This window comes from Paroedura picta, chromosome 4, assembly GCF_049243985.1.
Source record: "Paroedura picta isolate Pp20150507F chromosome 4, Ppicta_v3.0, whole genome shotgun sequence".
Taxonomy (NCBI): Eukaryota; Metazoa; Chordata; class Lepidosauria; order Squamata; family Gekkonidae; genus Paroedura; species Paroedura picta.
Genome location: NC_135372.1, coordinates 27,447,426 through 27,464,229, shown reverse-complemented (window position 1 = coordinate 27,464,229; position 16,804 = coordinate 27,447,426). Strand labels below are relative to the sequence as shown.

Here is a 16,804-nt window from a genome sequence, read left to right as displayed (position 1 = left end):
AATTCACAAGGACTTTTCAACATTTCAGCAGCATGGGGACATTTTTTTAATTTCCCAATTTATTTGGGTATAGGAGTCTTCCCTAGCCTCCTTGTATTCGCTACCAGAAAAGCCTGCAGTTGATTTAATTAAACGCAGACTGCTAGACATAGAACTACAAGAACTTAGCAGTAAAGCTAGAAATAGCTGCTCCCCTGTAAGCCTGGGGAAGTTCTCAGCCCATATTTTTTATTAATTTATCATCCTGGAGCAACATTGGGCTTTTACACTAGCTAGAACTAATGCACTGCCTTCTGCTGTGTTATATGGGTGATTTCAGCTTTCAGCCAGGCTTTGCCTTTGCGGCCAATTGGATGAATTTTAAGATTCTGTTTCTTTTGACACCCCGGAATCTTTTTAATTGAATCAGTGGCACAGTTTTTACAACATGCAATGAGGTGCTGTGAATACACTCTGTCTCACTCTAAAATTCGATATCTTCCTTTGTCTACTTTGTTTGTACTGCAGTAGGACCTTCTGTATATTGTCCCCTTATATTGTATGCCAATAAAGACTTCTTTGTTGTTGCTGCTGCATTAACTTGGGGAAATCTACACTCTATTTTAGTCTCTATTTTTCTGAGACTAAGATATAACTGCTACAATTAAAAACCAGGGGGAAATTAATATCTGACATGTTTATACATAAAGTCCTGGTTAACACATGCAGGAAAATGAGGTAGCAGAGATTTAAGGTGCTTCAGATTGCAGGGGTGGGCGTGGAGGGGACATTCCATGCAACCAGAAAGCTAGCATCACAACCAAAAAGAGCAAGATCTCCCACTGTTTTGCTGGCTGCCTTTACGTAGAAGTTTGGGCTTTTTGCCGTGAAATAACAAATCAGTATTTCATTCAGAGGAGTTTGTTGTACATTAATGTGGCCTGGTTGACACTCCAGGATCTAAAAATGGTTGCCCCTAGCCAGGGTTGCCAGTTCCAGGTTGGGGAATTCCTGGTGATTTGTAGGGCAAAGCCTGGGGAGGGGGGAAGGGAGGGAGGAGGAACCTCCACAAGCCATAGTGCTGTCCACCCTTGAAAGCATAAATTTTCTCCAGGGGAACTGATCACTGTAGATTGCAGATCAGATGTCATTCCAGGAGATGTACAACCCCCACCCAGAGATTGTAGGCAGAAGAACACGGAGGGCCATTCCGCATTCGTCCAAAATAGCACAATGGTTACTAATTGAAATCGCTACAGTTTTGCCGTTATGCACAACATCGTTGACAATCTGCAACACTCCTGAAACCGATCTGCAAAAAGCGCTTCGTTGTAGCGCTTTCAGGGAAATCCCAAAAAGTGGATTCACCCTCCGGAAAGCGCTACACTCCTGCAACCAATCTGCAACACTAGCGGGAAAGCTCTGTGCATTACCATTGTTGCGGTTTCTGCAAAGTCCCTCCCCCTGGCTCTCTCCTCTGATCTTCCGGCGAAGCGATCGCCATTTTTTTTCTCCGAGCGAGCGGAGATCAACGCACCAGCGAGCCTTCGTTTACCCAGCGAGGCTTCCCTGGCTGCAGCCCCTCTGTTTAAAGTCACCAAGCACAAGCATCGCAGAGGCCCATTTGCTGGTTAATTTTCACTTTATTTTTCACACTGTTTTCGGCCGAAAATCGCGCCCGTGAGGGGGGGGGATTTTTTTTTCACTCGGGGGGAGCGTGGCAACGATGAAACGGCAGCTCAAACACCACCTGCTAGCTTGATGGGTTTCTCCGTTGCATCGAATCAATGCATATTCATTGCAACGGGTGTGTGTGTGTTTTTTTTTAAACCTTCCTTAAAGGGAAAGGGGCTGTTTGGGAGCATGATAACGGCCGCCCATTGGCTGCTTGACGGCCAGGGGCGGGACACAGCTCGGCAATATCGCTTCCTGGCTAGCGATTTTTGCAGAGACTGGAACCCTGTGGGAAATGATAGAAACGCAACTGGATTCCACTACAAAGGCAGGTATGCATAACGACAAATTCCACTATTTAAAATGGCGATTTTTCATTCAGCAAACAGTTTGCTACATGGATCCCGGTGCGGAATGGCTTGGAGTCTTGAAATGTGCTGAAGGAGAAGTTCTGTAGAAGTTCATCAAACTACAGACGCAGTAAGCAGAAGACTTCAAAAAGACCCCGAAGAAGTGCCAAAACTTGTTCCAGGCGGTTATTCAAAATCACGTTTTCAATTGCTTTTGTCAATGGCAACTATTAACCATAAAAATGTAATATAAATATAAACTCCTTAAATGTTTGCTTATTGCTCACTCTTCTGTAATCAGTTTTGTAAAGTGGGGGACAGAATACTCTGTCCCACAGTTTACAATACTGATCTACAGGTTTAAACTTAGTTACCAATGTTAAGATATGTATACTAGTAACTGTATCTAGGGCAGCATAGGAATATATTTGTTTGCATTAATGACTTTTAAAACTTACAGATTGCGTTATAGATTGCTGAAGGCAATGCTGTAGCCACATTTAGCATTGTACTATTATTGACAGGTCATTTCCCAGCTGCACCACCCAGTGGTTGGAAGCCCGAACCCTGGATGTGGACAGTTCATAACTTTCTTCCATGCTAGAAACCCAGTGCTATGAACATCCAGGCAAAGCCAACTTCTGCACACCCTCTTAGATGCAAAATGTGAGCACTGTATGGCACAGTCAATCTAAACTGGCACATAGAATCATAGAATCATCGAATCATAGAAGAATCATAGAGTTGGAAGGGACCTCATGGGTCATCTAGTCCAACCCCCTGCACATGAAAGCCACGGATCATACACAGGATTCAGACAAGCCCCAACAGGATTTTCTCCCTGTTCTTTAGTCTGCAGCCCACTTGAGTAAAGGGACCAAGCTGGGCCTGGGTGGCTGTTTCAGGTGGACTTCCATGGACACTACTGAGCAATCCTGCATTAAAATATGAAGATAACTAGCATTTAAGCCTGTTGTATCTCAAAATACAATGGGCACTAGGCTCCCTCCCCACACCCCAGGCAGGCCAGCAGAGGCCTGGAGAGGCCTTGACGGGCATTTTCTGGGTAGGAAGGGGAAGCACTGGTGGGGACTCCGTGCCTCTCCCCGCTGCCCCCAAAAGGCCTGCGGAGGGTTCTGCAGGCCTCAGTGAGCCTTTTTGAGGTGGTGGGGAGGAAGCATTGGTGGGGACTCGTCTCCTCCACTCACCGACCCTGGCAGCCCGGCCACAGCTTGGCAAGGTCACAGCTGGACCTTGGCGTGGGAGGAGCACTGGCTCACCCTCAGCCAGGTTGGTATAGTGGTTAGGAGTGTGGACTTCTAATCTGGCATGCCGGGTTCGATTCTGCACTCCGCTACATGCAGCCAGCTGGGTGACCTTGGGCTTGCCATGGCACTGATAAAACTGTTCTTACCGAGCAGTGATATCAGGGCTCTCTCAGCCTCACCCACCCCACAGGGTGTCTGTTGTGGGGAGAGGAATGGGAAGGTGACTATAAGCCCCTTTGAGCCTTCTTCAGGTAGGGAAAAGCGGCATATAAGAACCAACTCTTCTTCTTCTTCTTCTTCCCCAGCTCCCGCAGCATTGCCAAAACCTGGTGAGGCTGCATCCAGGGCTGCTCAGAGTGTGAGCAATTGCTGGAGGAGGCTCCCTCCCTCCCTCCTTCCCCACCCCCATGGGGCCCACAGTCCCAGGCCCTCCACCATCCCACTAGTCAGAATCCCCAGGTCTTTCTGCCATAATTTAATAATGTTTTTTTTCTGCTGCTTGTTAGGGTATTGTTCTAGCCTGGTCTTTTTGCTCTGATGTAACACAGCAGCTTTTGCTTGACACCCCAAGGTTGATTTCCTGCCACTATGTTTTATTCCTCTTTACCCTCCTTCCACATTCCTTCCCCTTCCTTTTTTTAGGTTCTGTTGTTTCCAGACCTTCTGGTTCCTTGATGGCCAAATGGTTATCTATATGTTTTGACTCTTTTGAACTGTGACTGGTTCACGTTCCCAAGGGAGGAGGAAGATCCCCTATATTGTTCATCCTATGCTTTGTGAACCAGTCCTGACTATGCCTTCAACGTAGATGTTTGCGTTTTCTCAATAAAGGAACTTTTACTTATTTAGAAATTGAAGTCTCTCACACCATTTACCAAGCTGGCACTTCTTTCATATGGAAGAAATTGGAGGGGAATGAGGCCAGGGGCAGGACACTCTTCCTGATTGGCCACTTGTTGGATGGGTGGCCAATCAGGGATGGGACAGCCAGGACAGCCTACCCGATTGGTAGGTGATGTGTCCCAACTCCTTGAGCATAGGCTTCTCTGAGGTGCAAAAGGGAGGAGGCGGTCCTGCAGGTGTAAAGGTCCCAGACTATTTAGGGATTTGCACACCGGACAACACTTCTGGCACAACATGACTCTTGTCCAGAAATGGCCATGGTTGTGCAGAAAGTAAAGGCACTCGGACACCTTTGTGGGAAAGAGGCAACCTGCAACATTTTCCTGTTCTAGTCCATTTTGCTGAAAAATCCATGGATTAAGAAGGGAAAGAGACAGGTATTTGGGTGTTTTGTTGTTGATGTTATGGCTTTGGCTTCAGCAATTGATTGATTGAATCATTGACTGACTGATTGACTGACAGACTGGTGGATAATCTTTCCCAAATGCTGGTGAGATGATTGTCAATCAAATAAAAGAAAGGTCATTCTCTGCAAAACTGGTTAGTATGCATTAGCCCCTGAGAAATCCAGTTCATATCCCCCCTCAGGGTGAGAGTTGTGAAACCATATTTGGGAACATGGGGGTGATTTATAAGCAGGAATCTGAAGAGGGTGGGGTTCAGGGACGGAAGGAAACTGCAGGGTATGCCATGGAGTTCAACCTCTGAAGCAGTCCCTTTGTGGAGGGGATCTGATTTCAGAAGCCTGGAGATAGTTGAAATTACACTAAATGGCCAGTCCTCTCCTGAAGACTGGCCACCTAAGCCCACAATGTAGCTGCTCCTGGGCCAGGTTGGCAGGTATGTTTGGGGACCCTTGCTTCCCAGGTGTTTGTGTGGGCCCAATTCAGGCTGGGGCTGCAGGATGCTAGTAGTGGAGACTTAGGCCTCTGCCTTATTCTATTCCAGACTCAAATAGCCACAAGGGTTAATACTAGGGGTGAACACTTCGGCTTGGTTTGGCCACCTTGGCGATCACCAAAGCCTGAGGCAGCCAGCGCCATGGTGCGAAGAGGAGGGACGGTGATGCAGGGAGGGGCAGCTCTGTGCCACCACCACTGCCACCCCTCCTCTCCGCGCAGTGGCACTGGCCTCCTACGCGCTGCTTCGGGCTTCAGTGATTGCCAAGGCGGCCAAACTGAGCTGAAGCACACCACCCTAGTTAATACTAGCTGCACTGGCAAAATCTGTGTGCATTCCATAAGTGCATGTGGGAATCCCCCGTAGGGCAAATTGCTTCTCTGAGGTTATTTCAAACCAGGAAATCACCAAGGGAAGCTTTATCCTAGGTTGCCAACTCCTGGATTATCTGTAGATCAAACCTTAGGGGATTGGGGAGGTGAGAGATCTTAATGGGTGCAATGCCCCCCAAGGTAACCATTTTCTCCAGGGGAGCTGATCTCCATATTCTGGAAATCAGAGCTCCAGGCTCCACCTGGAGGTTGGCAAGCCCATTTAAATCCTTCATGGCCTCATTTGGCATTGTTGTATTATGTTGTTGTTCACCACCCCAAGAAGGCAAGTCCACAAGGGGCAGTATATAAATCAATGCATAAACAAAAACGACTACATGAGGACCCAGAGCAGTTTACACCGTTCTCCTTGTCTTAATTTCATCCTAACAACACCCCTGTGAGGTAGGCAGCACTGAGAGCTAAGTCACTGAGCCAGTTCCAAAGATAGCATTCCGATTCAGGGACATGAGCAGCACCTTTAGAGAGACACAAGGTCAGCAGTAACAGAATTTGCCCCATAGGACAGATTGTGCAGGTTTGGGAGTTCATGCAAGGTGATAGAAGGACTGCCAAATGTGCCTTTGCCATCCCGAGATGCCATGCTGTTATTTTGCGTACCACACCAATCCCCTCTACCCTTCCATCCAGCGCCCTTTTGTACACCAAATGCTGCAAAGTATAAGAATTACCTTGAGCTGAGGCAGCATCCCACACAACCAAGAGCAAAAGAAGAGCAGCCTGAGGTGGCCACATCCCTCCAGGGCAGGAGAAGAGTCAGCAGAGTCCCTTGCAGAACGTCCCTGGAGCAGGCTGCTTTGAAACTGGAGCTGGGAAGAATAGCAGGTCTTTATAGGAGGTTTCCCCCGTGCTCCCTCTTCCATTGGTTTGACCGCTTCTTTGGACAGCAAACCCTTGAGGGGAGAAATAAGAGCCACGGGGAAATTAAAATTCTTCAACTTGACCAACGTTGGAAGAGCATCTGATTTTTATTTTATTTTTTTTTTGCCTTATTATCTTTGGGAAATCTTCAACAGTAGCCTTTATGCACCGAGCTGTTGAAAGCCGATCATCGTGTTGGGAAGAATGAGAAGAGGGAATAAAACCACACAAATGAGCTAATGCAAAGCAGAGACCCAGCAAGTTTCAGCTGCGGCTTGCTGATTAGAGACTTGGTTTGCAATTTGGAGCCTCATGACACATAACAATATTACAACTGCATAACAATATTATTGTCTTGCACATAACAATATTGCACGGACCTCTTCTCTTCGGCTCGGTCCAAAACAGGGACTGAAAATAAAACTGCCCCCTTCCTAAAATTCACCAAATGCCGCTTTCATTGGGAGCATTGTAGAACAAGTGTAGTTCTATCAGTGCTGTTGGGTTTTATATTTTCAAAAGGAAAAGGGCCATTTTTGGATTCTCTGTCCCAGTAAGATTCAAATCCAGTAGCACCTTAAAGATGAGCAAGGTTTCCAGGGTGTATGTTTTCAATATTCAAAGTGAGTTGTGATTCTCAAAAGCATATATCATGGAAATCTTTAAGGTGCTGCTGGATCTGATTCTACCTCTTTTGTGGCAGACCAATGCAGCCACCCACTGCTACCTAAAATAGAGTTGTCTCCTAAATATATAATGCGGGAATTAGCAATTCTAGGGGACTTTCTGAGCAAGAGATGTAACAAGCAAAATTTCCCCCCTGTGTATAAGGTAAAGGTAAAGGTATCCCCTGTGCAAGCACCGAGTCATGTCTGACCCTTGGGGTGACGCCCTCTAGCGTTTTCGTGGCAGACTCAATACGGGGTGGTTTGCCAGTGCCTTCCCCAGTCATCACCGTTTACCCCACAGCAAGCTGGGTACTCATTTTACTGACCTCTGAAGGATGGAAGGCTGAGTCAACCTTGAGCCGGCTGCTGGGATTGAACTCCCAGCCTCATGGGCAAAGCTTTCAGACTGCATGTCTGCTGCCTTACCACTCTGCGCCACAAGAGGCTTTATACAGGGGGAATATCGTAGCCAGAAATCTTATGCAAAGGCAAATGGATTTTATTGAAAAACTAAACAAAAGTCCCTAACACAATGTTATGCCACTTAAACTAGACAAAGATACAAGAAGAAAGAAAGGATTGATATTTTGGGTCAGAAAAGATCCATAGCTACCTTCCACAATATAGAGAAGTCCATGAAGACAGAAGCAGCTAGAAAAACCAACATGCAAGCTGCATGCATATTGTGGATCCAGGAACAGCACATATAAGACTTGGTCTGGTATAGTGCTTAAATACCCCAAAATGTGTCCAAAGCCAGGTTTGAGCAGATCGCCCCTAAAACAATGTGTTTGAATTAATTACCCATGTGAAAATAAGAAATGGAGACTCACTCATGGTTTTAGCAAGTCTATGTCAAAGAAATCTTGATTGAGTTAAACTTTCAAAGTGAATTAATTTTTTAAAAAAGAGTTTTCTCAGGCAGCTGCATTTGCATTCATACCTGAATAGATGTTTGTGTGAGACAAAGCCACTTTGCTAAAATGGGCCTAATGAACATGATAGGGGAAATGACTAAGGTAGATAACCTAATCAAGGAAGAAACGAGAAAAGAATATATCCAGGTGCTGGGATAGCACTGAGAGGATTAACAAATGGCCAGAGTCTGAAGATTCCTCACTTTGAGGCATTCCAGGGTGATTAGGTTACTCTGTGATAGCTAAGATCCTTCTAGGCTAGGGCAAACGTGTCCTATTTCCGGCATACAAACATGTCTGCACAAGCACGACCATACTTTGCTAAAGAGTACCAGAAATAGTAGAAAGGGAAGTTTGCAGGAAAACTCCCCCATATGCACAGGAAGATGTCCTGGGGACCTAATGCTACCTGAAACTGTCACAGTTTCAGATGAGTAGCCAGGTTAGCCTTTAGTAGTAAAATAAGATTCTAGTCCGGTAGCACCTCAATCTGACAACATTTCCCAGGGTATCAGATTCATCGAGTCAGAGCTTTGACTCATGAAAGCTGATACCCTGGGAATTTTGCTTGCCTTTAAGAGGCTACTGGACTCAATTTTTGTTCTGTTCCAGTAGTCTCCAGGGAATCCTGAACACCATTCTCAATCTAACACCGTAACATTAGGCCCATATTGGATACTGTACTTTCAACCTGCCTTTGCCGCAAAAATCTACTTCTAAAAGTGCATTGAAAGTGCATTATCCAATGTGTGCAGAATGGGCCATCATCTCCCCATTTCTGCATTCCATGCTGAAGATCCCAGGTTTAACCCTTCATTGAAAGGATCGTAGCCTGCCAGTGTGGGAAAAGAATTTTCTTATCCAGAAGCCACCAATCAGAATAGACAATAGATAACAGGCAGCTTCATGTGCAGGGCAAACACATTAGGCAGCTATGGTTCAGGGGAAAACACATGTTTTGCAGGGAGAGGATCCTGGGTTCAGCCATTTCCCATTAGAATACCTGAAGTCTCAGGTGTTCGGGAAAACGCTCTTCTGCTCTAGGCTGCCACTCTAGCATTTCAGACAAGATGTTCTGTTCTCATAGCAAAGAGGAGGACACACATATAGTCAAAAGCAGAATGCTCTAGCCAGCTGCATCTACTGACTCTTCCAGTGACTTAGAAGCCCAGATGGTGTTTAACCAACAAAACTATTTTAGAAAAATCAGTCTGACACAACAGACACCGGCAGCTGTAGTGTGTGGAATGTCAGGCTGTGACATACAGAGGGTTCCTGAGCCCATGCTGATATGTGGGGACACTAGGAGCAAGAGGAGATAAAAATCTGGTGGAGACAAGCTTGCCAGTCCCTTGGCCAGGGAATTCCCTGTCCATAGGGAGATATTTTTTTTAAGCCATCGGCACAATGTCTGTCTTCATGAGATCATTTCTTGGGGAAACCTGGAAGTGAAAAAAGGAACCCTTAGAACCTCAGGGGTTTTACCATAGAATTTCTGGAGATTCCTAGAGCTACCCTATCACTTCTAGGATTTCTGCAGAAGTGATATCATGACATATACATGGCCCCTGTGGGTCCCTAGCTGCCAGGCAGATAGCCTGTGTGGGATAGTGCTTACAATGCAGATTAGGGACATGACGAGACCCAGGTCATCTCCATGCTTGCTTCCATAGAGGCTTACTGGAAGACCTTGGAGTCAGGTTGCCAGCCTCCAGGTGGGACCTGGAGTTTTCCTGGAGTTATAACTGATCTGCAGGTGACAGTTTCCCTGAGCAAATGGCTGCTGGGGGGCAGGAGGGCATTAAACCGTCCCCAGCCTCAACCCCCAAAATCTCCAAGAATTTTGACCCTGTCCTTGAGCCTCTTCTGTGGTTTGACCAGCACTTTTTCATGTCTGTTTCCAGTTGGGAAAATACCATTTTCATCCTGCCTGTTTTCGGTAGAAATTTTTTTTTGTTCCACAATTTTTTGCCTCACAGATTTTACATTGTAAAACATTTTTTGCTACATTAATTTTGTTGAAAGAGACACAGATTTTAATGTCTTAGGTTTTCATCCATATGGTCAGGGAACAAAGACACCTACAACTATGTTCCAAAGGAGGAAATGCCTCTTTCTAAAACAATCATCTTTGAAAACAAGGAATCACGAAATTCAGCAGCATCTCGCAACTGTTTGGTTCCAGCCATCATTTGATCACTTTTGAAGTGGGCCCTGATATTTTGTGGGAGGGAGAGGCACCCCCCCCACATTCCCAGGAAAAGATACTTCAAATTCCCTTGGCATCCATGATAAGTATCTGCCAGCCGCTCACTGGCAGCCTTCAAGCAGTGAAGAAAAAATCTTGCAGTTAACAGAAGAATTCCTCTGTTGCTACCAGAGGTCAACATTACACAGGATGTTCCTGTCTTCAGAGTCTAGAATATCATCAAAACAAGACTAGACTCCTAGGTAATGTCTAGTTTTGTTGTGAGGCTTCTTCCACTTTGTAATAATAATTGCACATGACCAAAACATTCACACAAAGCACAAGGTCTCTTGGGAATAGAACAGAGGTTATATCAGACTTATTGAGCCACACTCTTCCCCCCCCATTTGTATACCTCCTCCCTCTATATGTCTTTTCACTTTGTAATCTTTATTTGCAAGTCTTCAAGCAGTGGCTGGACAGATCCTTATCCTGGCTGCTTGAAGCTGACCCTGCGCTAAGCAGGGGGTGGGACTAGATGGCCTGCATGGCCCCTTCCCACTCTAGGAGTCTATGAGTCTAGTTCAGCAGAGGAATAGGCTACCTCAGGAGGTGGGGGGCTCTCCCTCACTGGCCATCTTCAAGCAGTGGCTGGATCCTGGGGGATTTAGAGCTGTTTCCTGGGGAGGGTGCAGACCTCAACAGAGGATTGTGGCAGACAGTCCCCCCTCCAAAGCAGCCATTTTCTCCAGGGGCACTAATCTCTGTTGTCATTCTGGGAGAACTTTGGACCTCACCTGGCTATTAGCAGCCCTAGAGAGGAGTGCCAGCTCTGTCTTAAGAAATTCCTGGTGATTTGCAAGTGGACAAAAACCAAAAGGGGGGTGGGGACTAAAACTAGAACCATACAAATCCAACTGATATTTAAAAGGTAAAGGTAAAGGTATCCCCTGTGCAAGCACCGAGTCATGTCTGACCCTTGGGGTGACGCCCTCTAGCGTTTTCATGGCAGACTCAATACGGGGTGGTTTGCCAGTGCCTTCCCCAGTCATTACCGTTTACCCCCCAGCAAGCTGGGTACTCATTTTACCGACCTCGGAAGGATGGAAGGCTGAGTCAACCTTGAGCCGGCTGCTGGGATTGAACTCCCAGCCTGATGGGCAAAGCTTTCAGACGGCTGCCTTACCACTCTGCGCCACAAGAGGCTCATAACTGATATTTAGGACCTTCCTAATAAGGAAACACAACACTGAACATTTTGGGCAGCCTCTGGATGAGAGCAAATGACTGATAACTAGACATCTTCTTTCATTAAGTGACTCTGATACTTTACAGCTCTTACCTTGGGGCTTTTATTGGCTGCTGTACATATTTTATGTGTGTGTTAAAACCAGATCTCTGAAGAAGGCCCTACAAGGGCCGAAATGCGTCAATCTAATGGTTCATATAATGCAAAGCATCCTGGTTTGCTATAACCTATGCGCTGTGAACAATAATAGTAATATGATTTTAACAATAATACAGACATACAACCTTTGAAGGTCCTAACTGCTATCAGTTGGGTTTTATGGTTCCGATTTGAGAATGGAGCCTGTGAAGGGCAGGTTTTGGGGGAGGAAACCCGAAGGGGTGTCATGCCAACGGGTTCATCTTCAAAGCAGCCATTTTCTCCGGGGAAAATTATGTCTGCTGTCTGGAGATCAGTAGTAATTCTAGGAGCTCTCCAGGCTCCAGCTGGAGGATGGCACCCAATCAGATCCAAGGGGACTGGGGTTAAAAGAAGGATCTTTGCATTCCCTTTGAGAAGAAATGAAGGAAATAACTAAGTGGCCCAATCTAGGTCTCCCCCCGCAAACCTCTGGGGCAGCACATCTTGGCAAAACTCTCAGGTAGATGTATCTCCCCCCCCCCACCCCCCCGCAGTCCACACACTGTTCATCTGCAATGACTCCAGCTTCCTTGACAATCAGTGTTCTAGGGCAAAAGAACTTTGGGCATGCTTAGAATGCCAACTGGTCTTTAAAAGTCACTCTCCTAAATAGCAGCATCTGAGGTATACTGCCACTGAACATGGATCATAGAATCATAGAGTTGGAAGGGGCCATACAGGCCATCTAGTCCAACCCCCTGCTCAACACAGGATCAGCCCTAAGCATCCTAAAGCATCCAAGGAAAGTGTGTATCCAACCTTTGCTTGAAGACTGCCAGTGAGGGGGAGCTCACCACCTCCTTAGGCAGCCTATTCCACTGCTGAACTACTCTGACGGTGAAAAACGTTTTCCTGATATCTAGCCTAAATCGTTGTAATTGGCTGGATGTGGGTGGATGTTCTGTTATTGTTATTAGCCATGCTCACTAAGAGGTATTGGAAAACTTTTCCTTCATTGCCTTATTCTGAGAAAAGTCACTAATCTTATCTGAAATTTCTTTAAAACCTCCCCTCAAAACTCATGTAGATATTTCTGCCATTTTCCAAATTCCACTCTAGGCAAACTGCAGTAGCAGTTTGTCTAAACCAGGTTGTTTCAACTTTTTTTACCATTGAGAAACCCCTGAAACATTCTTCAGACTTTGAGAAACCAAAGAAGTGTTTGCTGTGTACATGCCCACACAGGCCCATCACTGGCCATTTTGGGAGAGGGGATTGGTCAACATGACCATATATTAAAGGTAAAGGTAAAGGTATCCCCTGTGCAAGCACTGACCCTTGGGGTGACGCCCTCTAGCGTTTTCATGGCAGACTCAATACGGGGTGGTTTGCCAGTGCCTTCCCCAGTCATTACCATTTACCCCCCAGCAAGCTGGGTACTCATTTTACCAACCTCGGAAGGATGGAAGGCTGAGTCAACCTTGAGCCGGCTGCTGGGATTGAACTCCCAGCCTCATGGGCAAAGCTTTCAGACGGCTGCCTTACCATTCTGCGCCACAAGAGGCTCATCTGACCATATATTATTACCTGATAAATGTTGAACATATTTAAAACATTAATTAACTCCTACCCATTCTGTATACCGCTCCAGCATTGTCAAGAAACCCCAGAGTTTTTATGAAACCCTGGTTGAGAAAGCCTGTCTAAACACTTGGTTAAAAGCTCTTTAAGGCAGCAACTGAGATCAAATCCTATGGCAGGTCCGCAAGTCGATTTTGTATTGTGGGGAAAAAACTTCCTTCCTTCCTTCCTTCCTTCCTTCCTTCCTTCCTTCCTTCCTTCCTTCCTTCCTTCCTTCCTTCCTTCCTTCCTTCCTTCCTTCCTTCCTTCCTTCCTTCCTTCCTTCCTTCCTTCCTTCCTTCTCCCTAAAAGAGACCTAAAAGATGCTAACAATGTTCTCCTCTCCTCCATCCCCCCCCCATGAGAGGTAGGTTAGGCTGAGTGTCAGCCAATGAGCTTCTTTACCAGAGTGAAGATTTGAACCTGACGTGCCCAGTCTAACCACTATACAGCAAGACTCAGATCTACTGCAGTTCCACTCCTCTCTCTGTCTGTGCAAAACCGTGATTCTCCCCTCCATCAGATCCTGTGAGATAGTCAGGAGGAGAATGTGGGGTCAGTCTGAGTGCAGAGGAGTAAGAGATTAAGCACCTGCTCTTTAGCAACCAGGCTGAGGAAACCTTTTTCCTTCCATCTCCAAGGTTGCTGACTTCCGGGGGGGGGGGGGGCAGCGGATCTCCCAGAATCACAAGTCACCTCCAGGCTACCAAGGCTCCTTCCCTCCCCAAGCTCTGCCCCCAATAATCCTGGACTTTCCCAATTTAGCATTGGCTGGACTGAAGCGCCCAGCTAAACCCCCCTGCCAAGAGGAAGCCCAGGCTGAGGAGACTTTTTGGCCCCATGTGGAGGGCCCGTTTGAGGGAAATTTCCCATGACTCACCTGGGGTTATCACTTATCCATACTGCATGCAATATCCTTTCGGTTTTGTCCGCCCAGAGTTTGCTGGAATCACTGCTACTGTGAACACTTTTACCCCACCCCCATCAGATTACTTGCTCGCTGAATCAGCAAAATAGGGAGTGAGGTCAGCAGCCCGTCTATAAAAAGGGTGGGTGGATTTTGCACAGTGACAATAGCCCCTGTGGCCAGCGGGCAGGCCAGGCTGAAAAGTCCATGCACCAGCATGCTGGAGTGCCCCGTGTGCTACAGAACTGAATCTCATCCACTGCTTGGTAGCATATTTCCCCCCACTGTGCAAGAGGTGCCTTGAGGCCACAAGGCAGTGCCCTCCATCTGCTCATCTGCTTTGCCTACAGAAGGTCTCAGATTCAATCCCCAGCACTGTTAGAAGGATCAGGCACCAGGTGATGTTAAAGAACTCTGCTTGCGCCTCTGGGGAGCCACTTCTCAGGCAGAGGAGATGACCCTAATTCCCTAAAAGGCAACTTTATACGCTCTGCAAGGGGAGTACAGTGGGTCTTCTGCTAAGGTCCATAGCCTTGCAAGGGTTAAACCCAGTAGCAATGCCTTCCACTCTTACCAAGAAGGGAAGATTGCTCCAGGGTGGGGCAGCTCCTTTGAGCCTGGTTGGTCAAACATTGAAACAAAAATTGAAGGAGAAAGAGTTGCACACTCAACTCCTCCTCCACATGTATTTATGGAGCCATGTATTAGATCCTGTGGCCTGTGCGGGCAGCCATTGTCCCTGGCCAGCAACAGTCTCAGGTGGCAGGACCCTGGCCCACCAGTTCTTAGGGGCTTTCCGCACTGGGATCCATGTAGCAAATTGTTTGCTGAACGAAAAATCGCCATTTAAAATAGTAGAATTCGTCGTTATGCATACCGGCCTTTGTAGTGAAATCCAGTTGTGTTTCTATCGTTTCCCACAGACTTCCGGTCTCGGCAAAAATTGCTAGAAAGGAAGCGCTATTGCCAAGCTCGTCCCGCCTCTGGCTGTCAAGCAGCCAATGGGCGGCCGTTAGCATGCTCCCAAACTGCCCCTTTTCCTTTGAGAAAGTTTTAAAAAAAACACACACCCGTTGCAATGAATCTGTGTTGATTCGTTGCAACGGAGAGACCCATCCAGCTTGCAGGTGGTGTTTGAGCTGCCATTTCATCGTTGCCACGCTCCTCCCGAGTGAAAAAAAAAATCCCCCCCCCTCACGGGCGTGATTTTCGGCCGAAAACAGTGTGAAAAATAAAGGGAAAATACATCAGCAAACGGGCTTCTCTGTTGTTTGTGCTTAGTGACTAAACAGCTCTGGGGAGGGACTGAAGCTGGGGAAGCCTCTAAACGGAGGCTCGCCGGTGCTTTGATCCCCGCTCACTCGGAGAAAAAAAATGGCGATTGCTTCGCCGGAAGATCAGAGGAGAGAGCCAGGGGGAGGGACTTTGTAGAAACCACAACAATGGTAACGCACAGAACTTTCCCGCTAGTGTTGCAGATTGGTTGCAGGAGTGTATTGCTTTCCGGAGGGTGAATCCACTTTGGGGGATTTCCCTGAAAGTGCTACAACGAAGCGCTTTTTGCGGATCGGTTTCAGGTGTGTGGCAGATTGTCAACGACGTTGTGCATAATGGCAAATCAGTAGCGTTTTCAATTGGCAACCATTGTGCGATTTTGAAGGAGTGCGGAAAGCCCCTTAGTGTTCACTGTGGCATCTTCAGCATCCCAGTTGGCCTCCCTGGGAAATTCTCATTTGTCTGCTTTGCTTCTCCACTGGTAAATAGAATGGGGTGGGCGGAGGCGGAGAGCTGTGGCATCTTCAGGGCTTGAAAAGGGGATCAGATAGATTTAGGGAGGATAAATCTACCAGTGGCAGCCTTGGTGACTGAAGGAAACCTCCACATTCAGAGGCATTAAAGCCTCTAAATCCCTGTTCCAGGAGGCAACATCGGTGAAGTCTCAGCCTCAAACCTCTGTTCTTGGCCATCTGGAGGAACTTGTTGGCCTCTAGGTGAGACAGGACTAGATGGACCACTGGTCTGATCCAGCAGGGCTCTTCTGATATTCTTAGGAAGGCCTCAGCCTCTGTGCCCTGTTGTTGGCCCTCCAGAGAGACTTGGTTGGCCACTGTGTGAGACAGGATGCTGGACTGACCTGATCGAGCAGGGCTCTTCTGATGTGCTTCAATCCATGGGTTTCCCCAGCAGACAAAACAGCACCCCCATTGACTGTTCCATATCAGGAAAGCAAAGGGCTACCCCTCCTGCATCCCTGCCACCCCTTGCAATCTGAAACAGAAACTGTGCATGGAAGACCTGAGAAGAACCTCAAAACCTGTGAGCAGCAACACAGGACCGAAATTCTGACCCAACCTGTGTGCTCTACAATGGGTGACTTGACAGGAGCCAAAGTAGTTGCGACCTTTTTATTCATGGAACCCTGATAACCTGGAGTCATTCTTGCAATCTGCACACAGGGTGGCCAACCTCCAGGTAGGGCCTGGAGATCTCCCAGAATTACACTTGCTCTCCAGATACAGAGATCAGGTCACCTCGGTGAAAATGGCTGCTTTGCAGTGTGGATTCTGTGGCATTGTATAGAACAGAAGAATCATGGAAGGGACCCTGAAACCCATAGTCCAGCCCCCTGCTCCATGCAGGATTAGCCCAAAGAATCCAGGGCTGATTCTGCACTTACTTATTTAATTCCGTTGTGGATCCTGCTGAATTCAGATCAATCTGAACTTGGGTCTTCCTCTATCCCTCCCCCCCCAATTGAAACAGAAAGTGTTCTGCACTTGATTGGGGAAGCTCAGAACAGGGGGAGGG

At 47.1% G+C, this 16,804-nt stretch overlaps 1 protein-coding gene across 1 annotated transcript in view; it reads right to left on the bottom strand.

Annotated features, from left to right (window-relative positions):
• Window positions 1-14,035, bottom strand: part of LOC143835014 (cartilage intermediate layer protein 2-like) — a 34,190-nt gene extending 20,155 nt beyond the window's left edge. The window contains exons 1-2 of the mRNA XM_077332075.1: window positions 13,970-14,035; window positions 6,138-6,359 (exon numbers count right to left, since the gene is read on the bottom strand). Of these exons, the coding sequence (XP_077188190.1) occupies window positions 6,138-6,201 (64 nt within the window). The 5' untranslated portion in view covers window positions 6,202-6,359; window positions 13,970-14,035. The remainder of the gene's footprint in view (window positions 1-6,137; window positions 6,360-13,969) is intronic.
• Window positions 14,036-16,804: the final 2,769 nt, after the last annotated feature.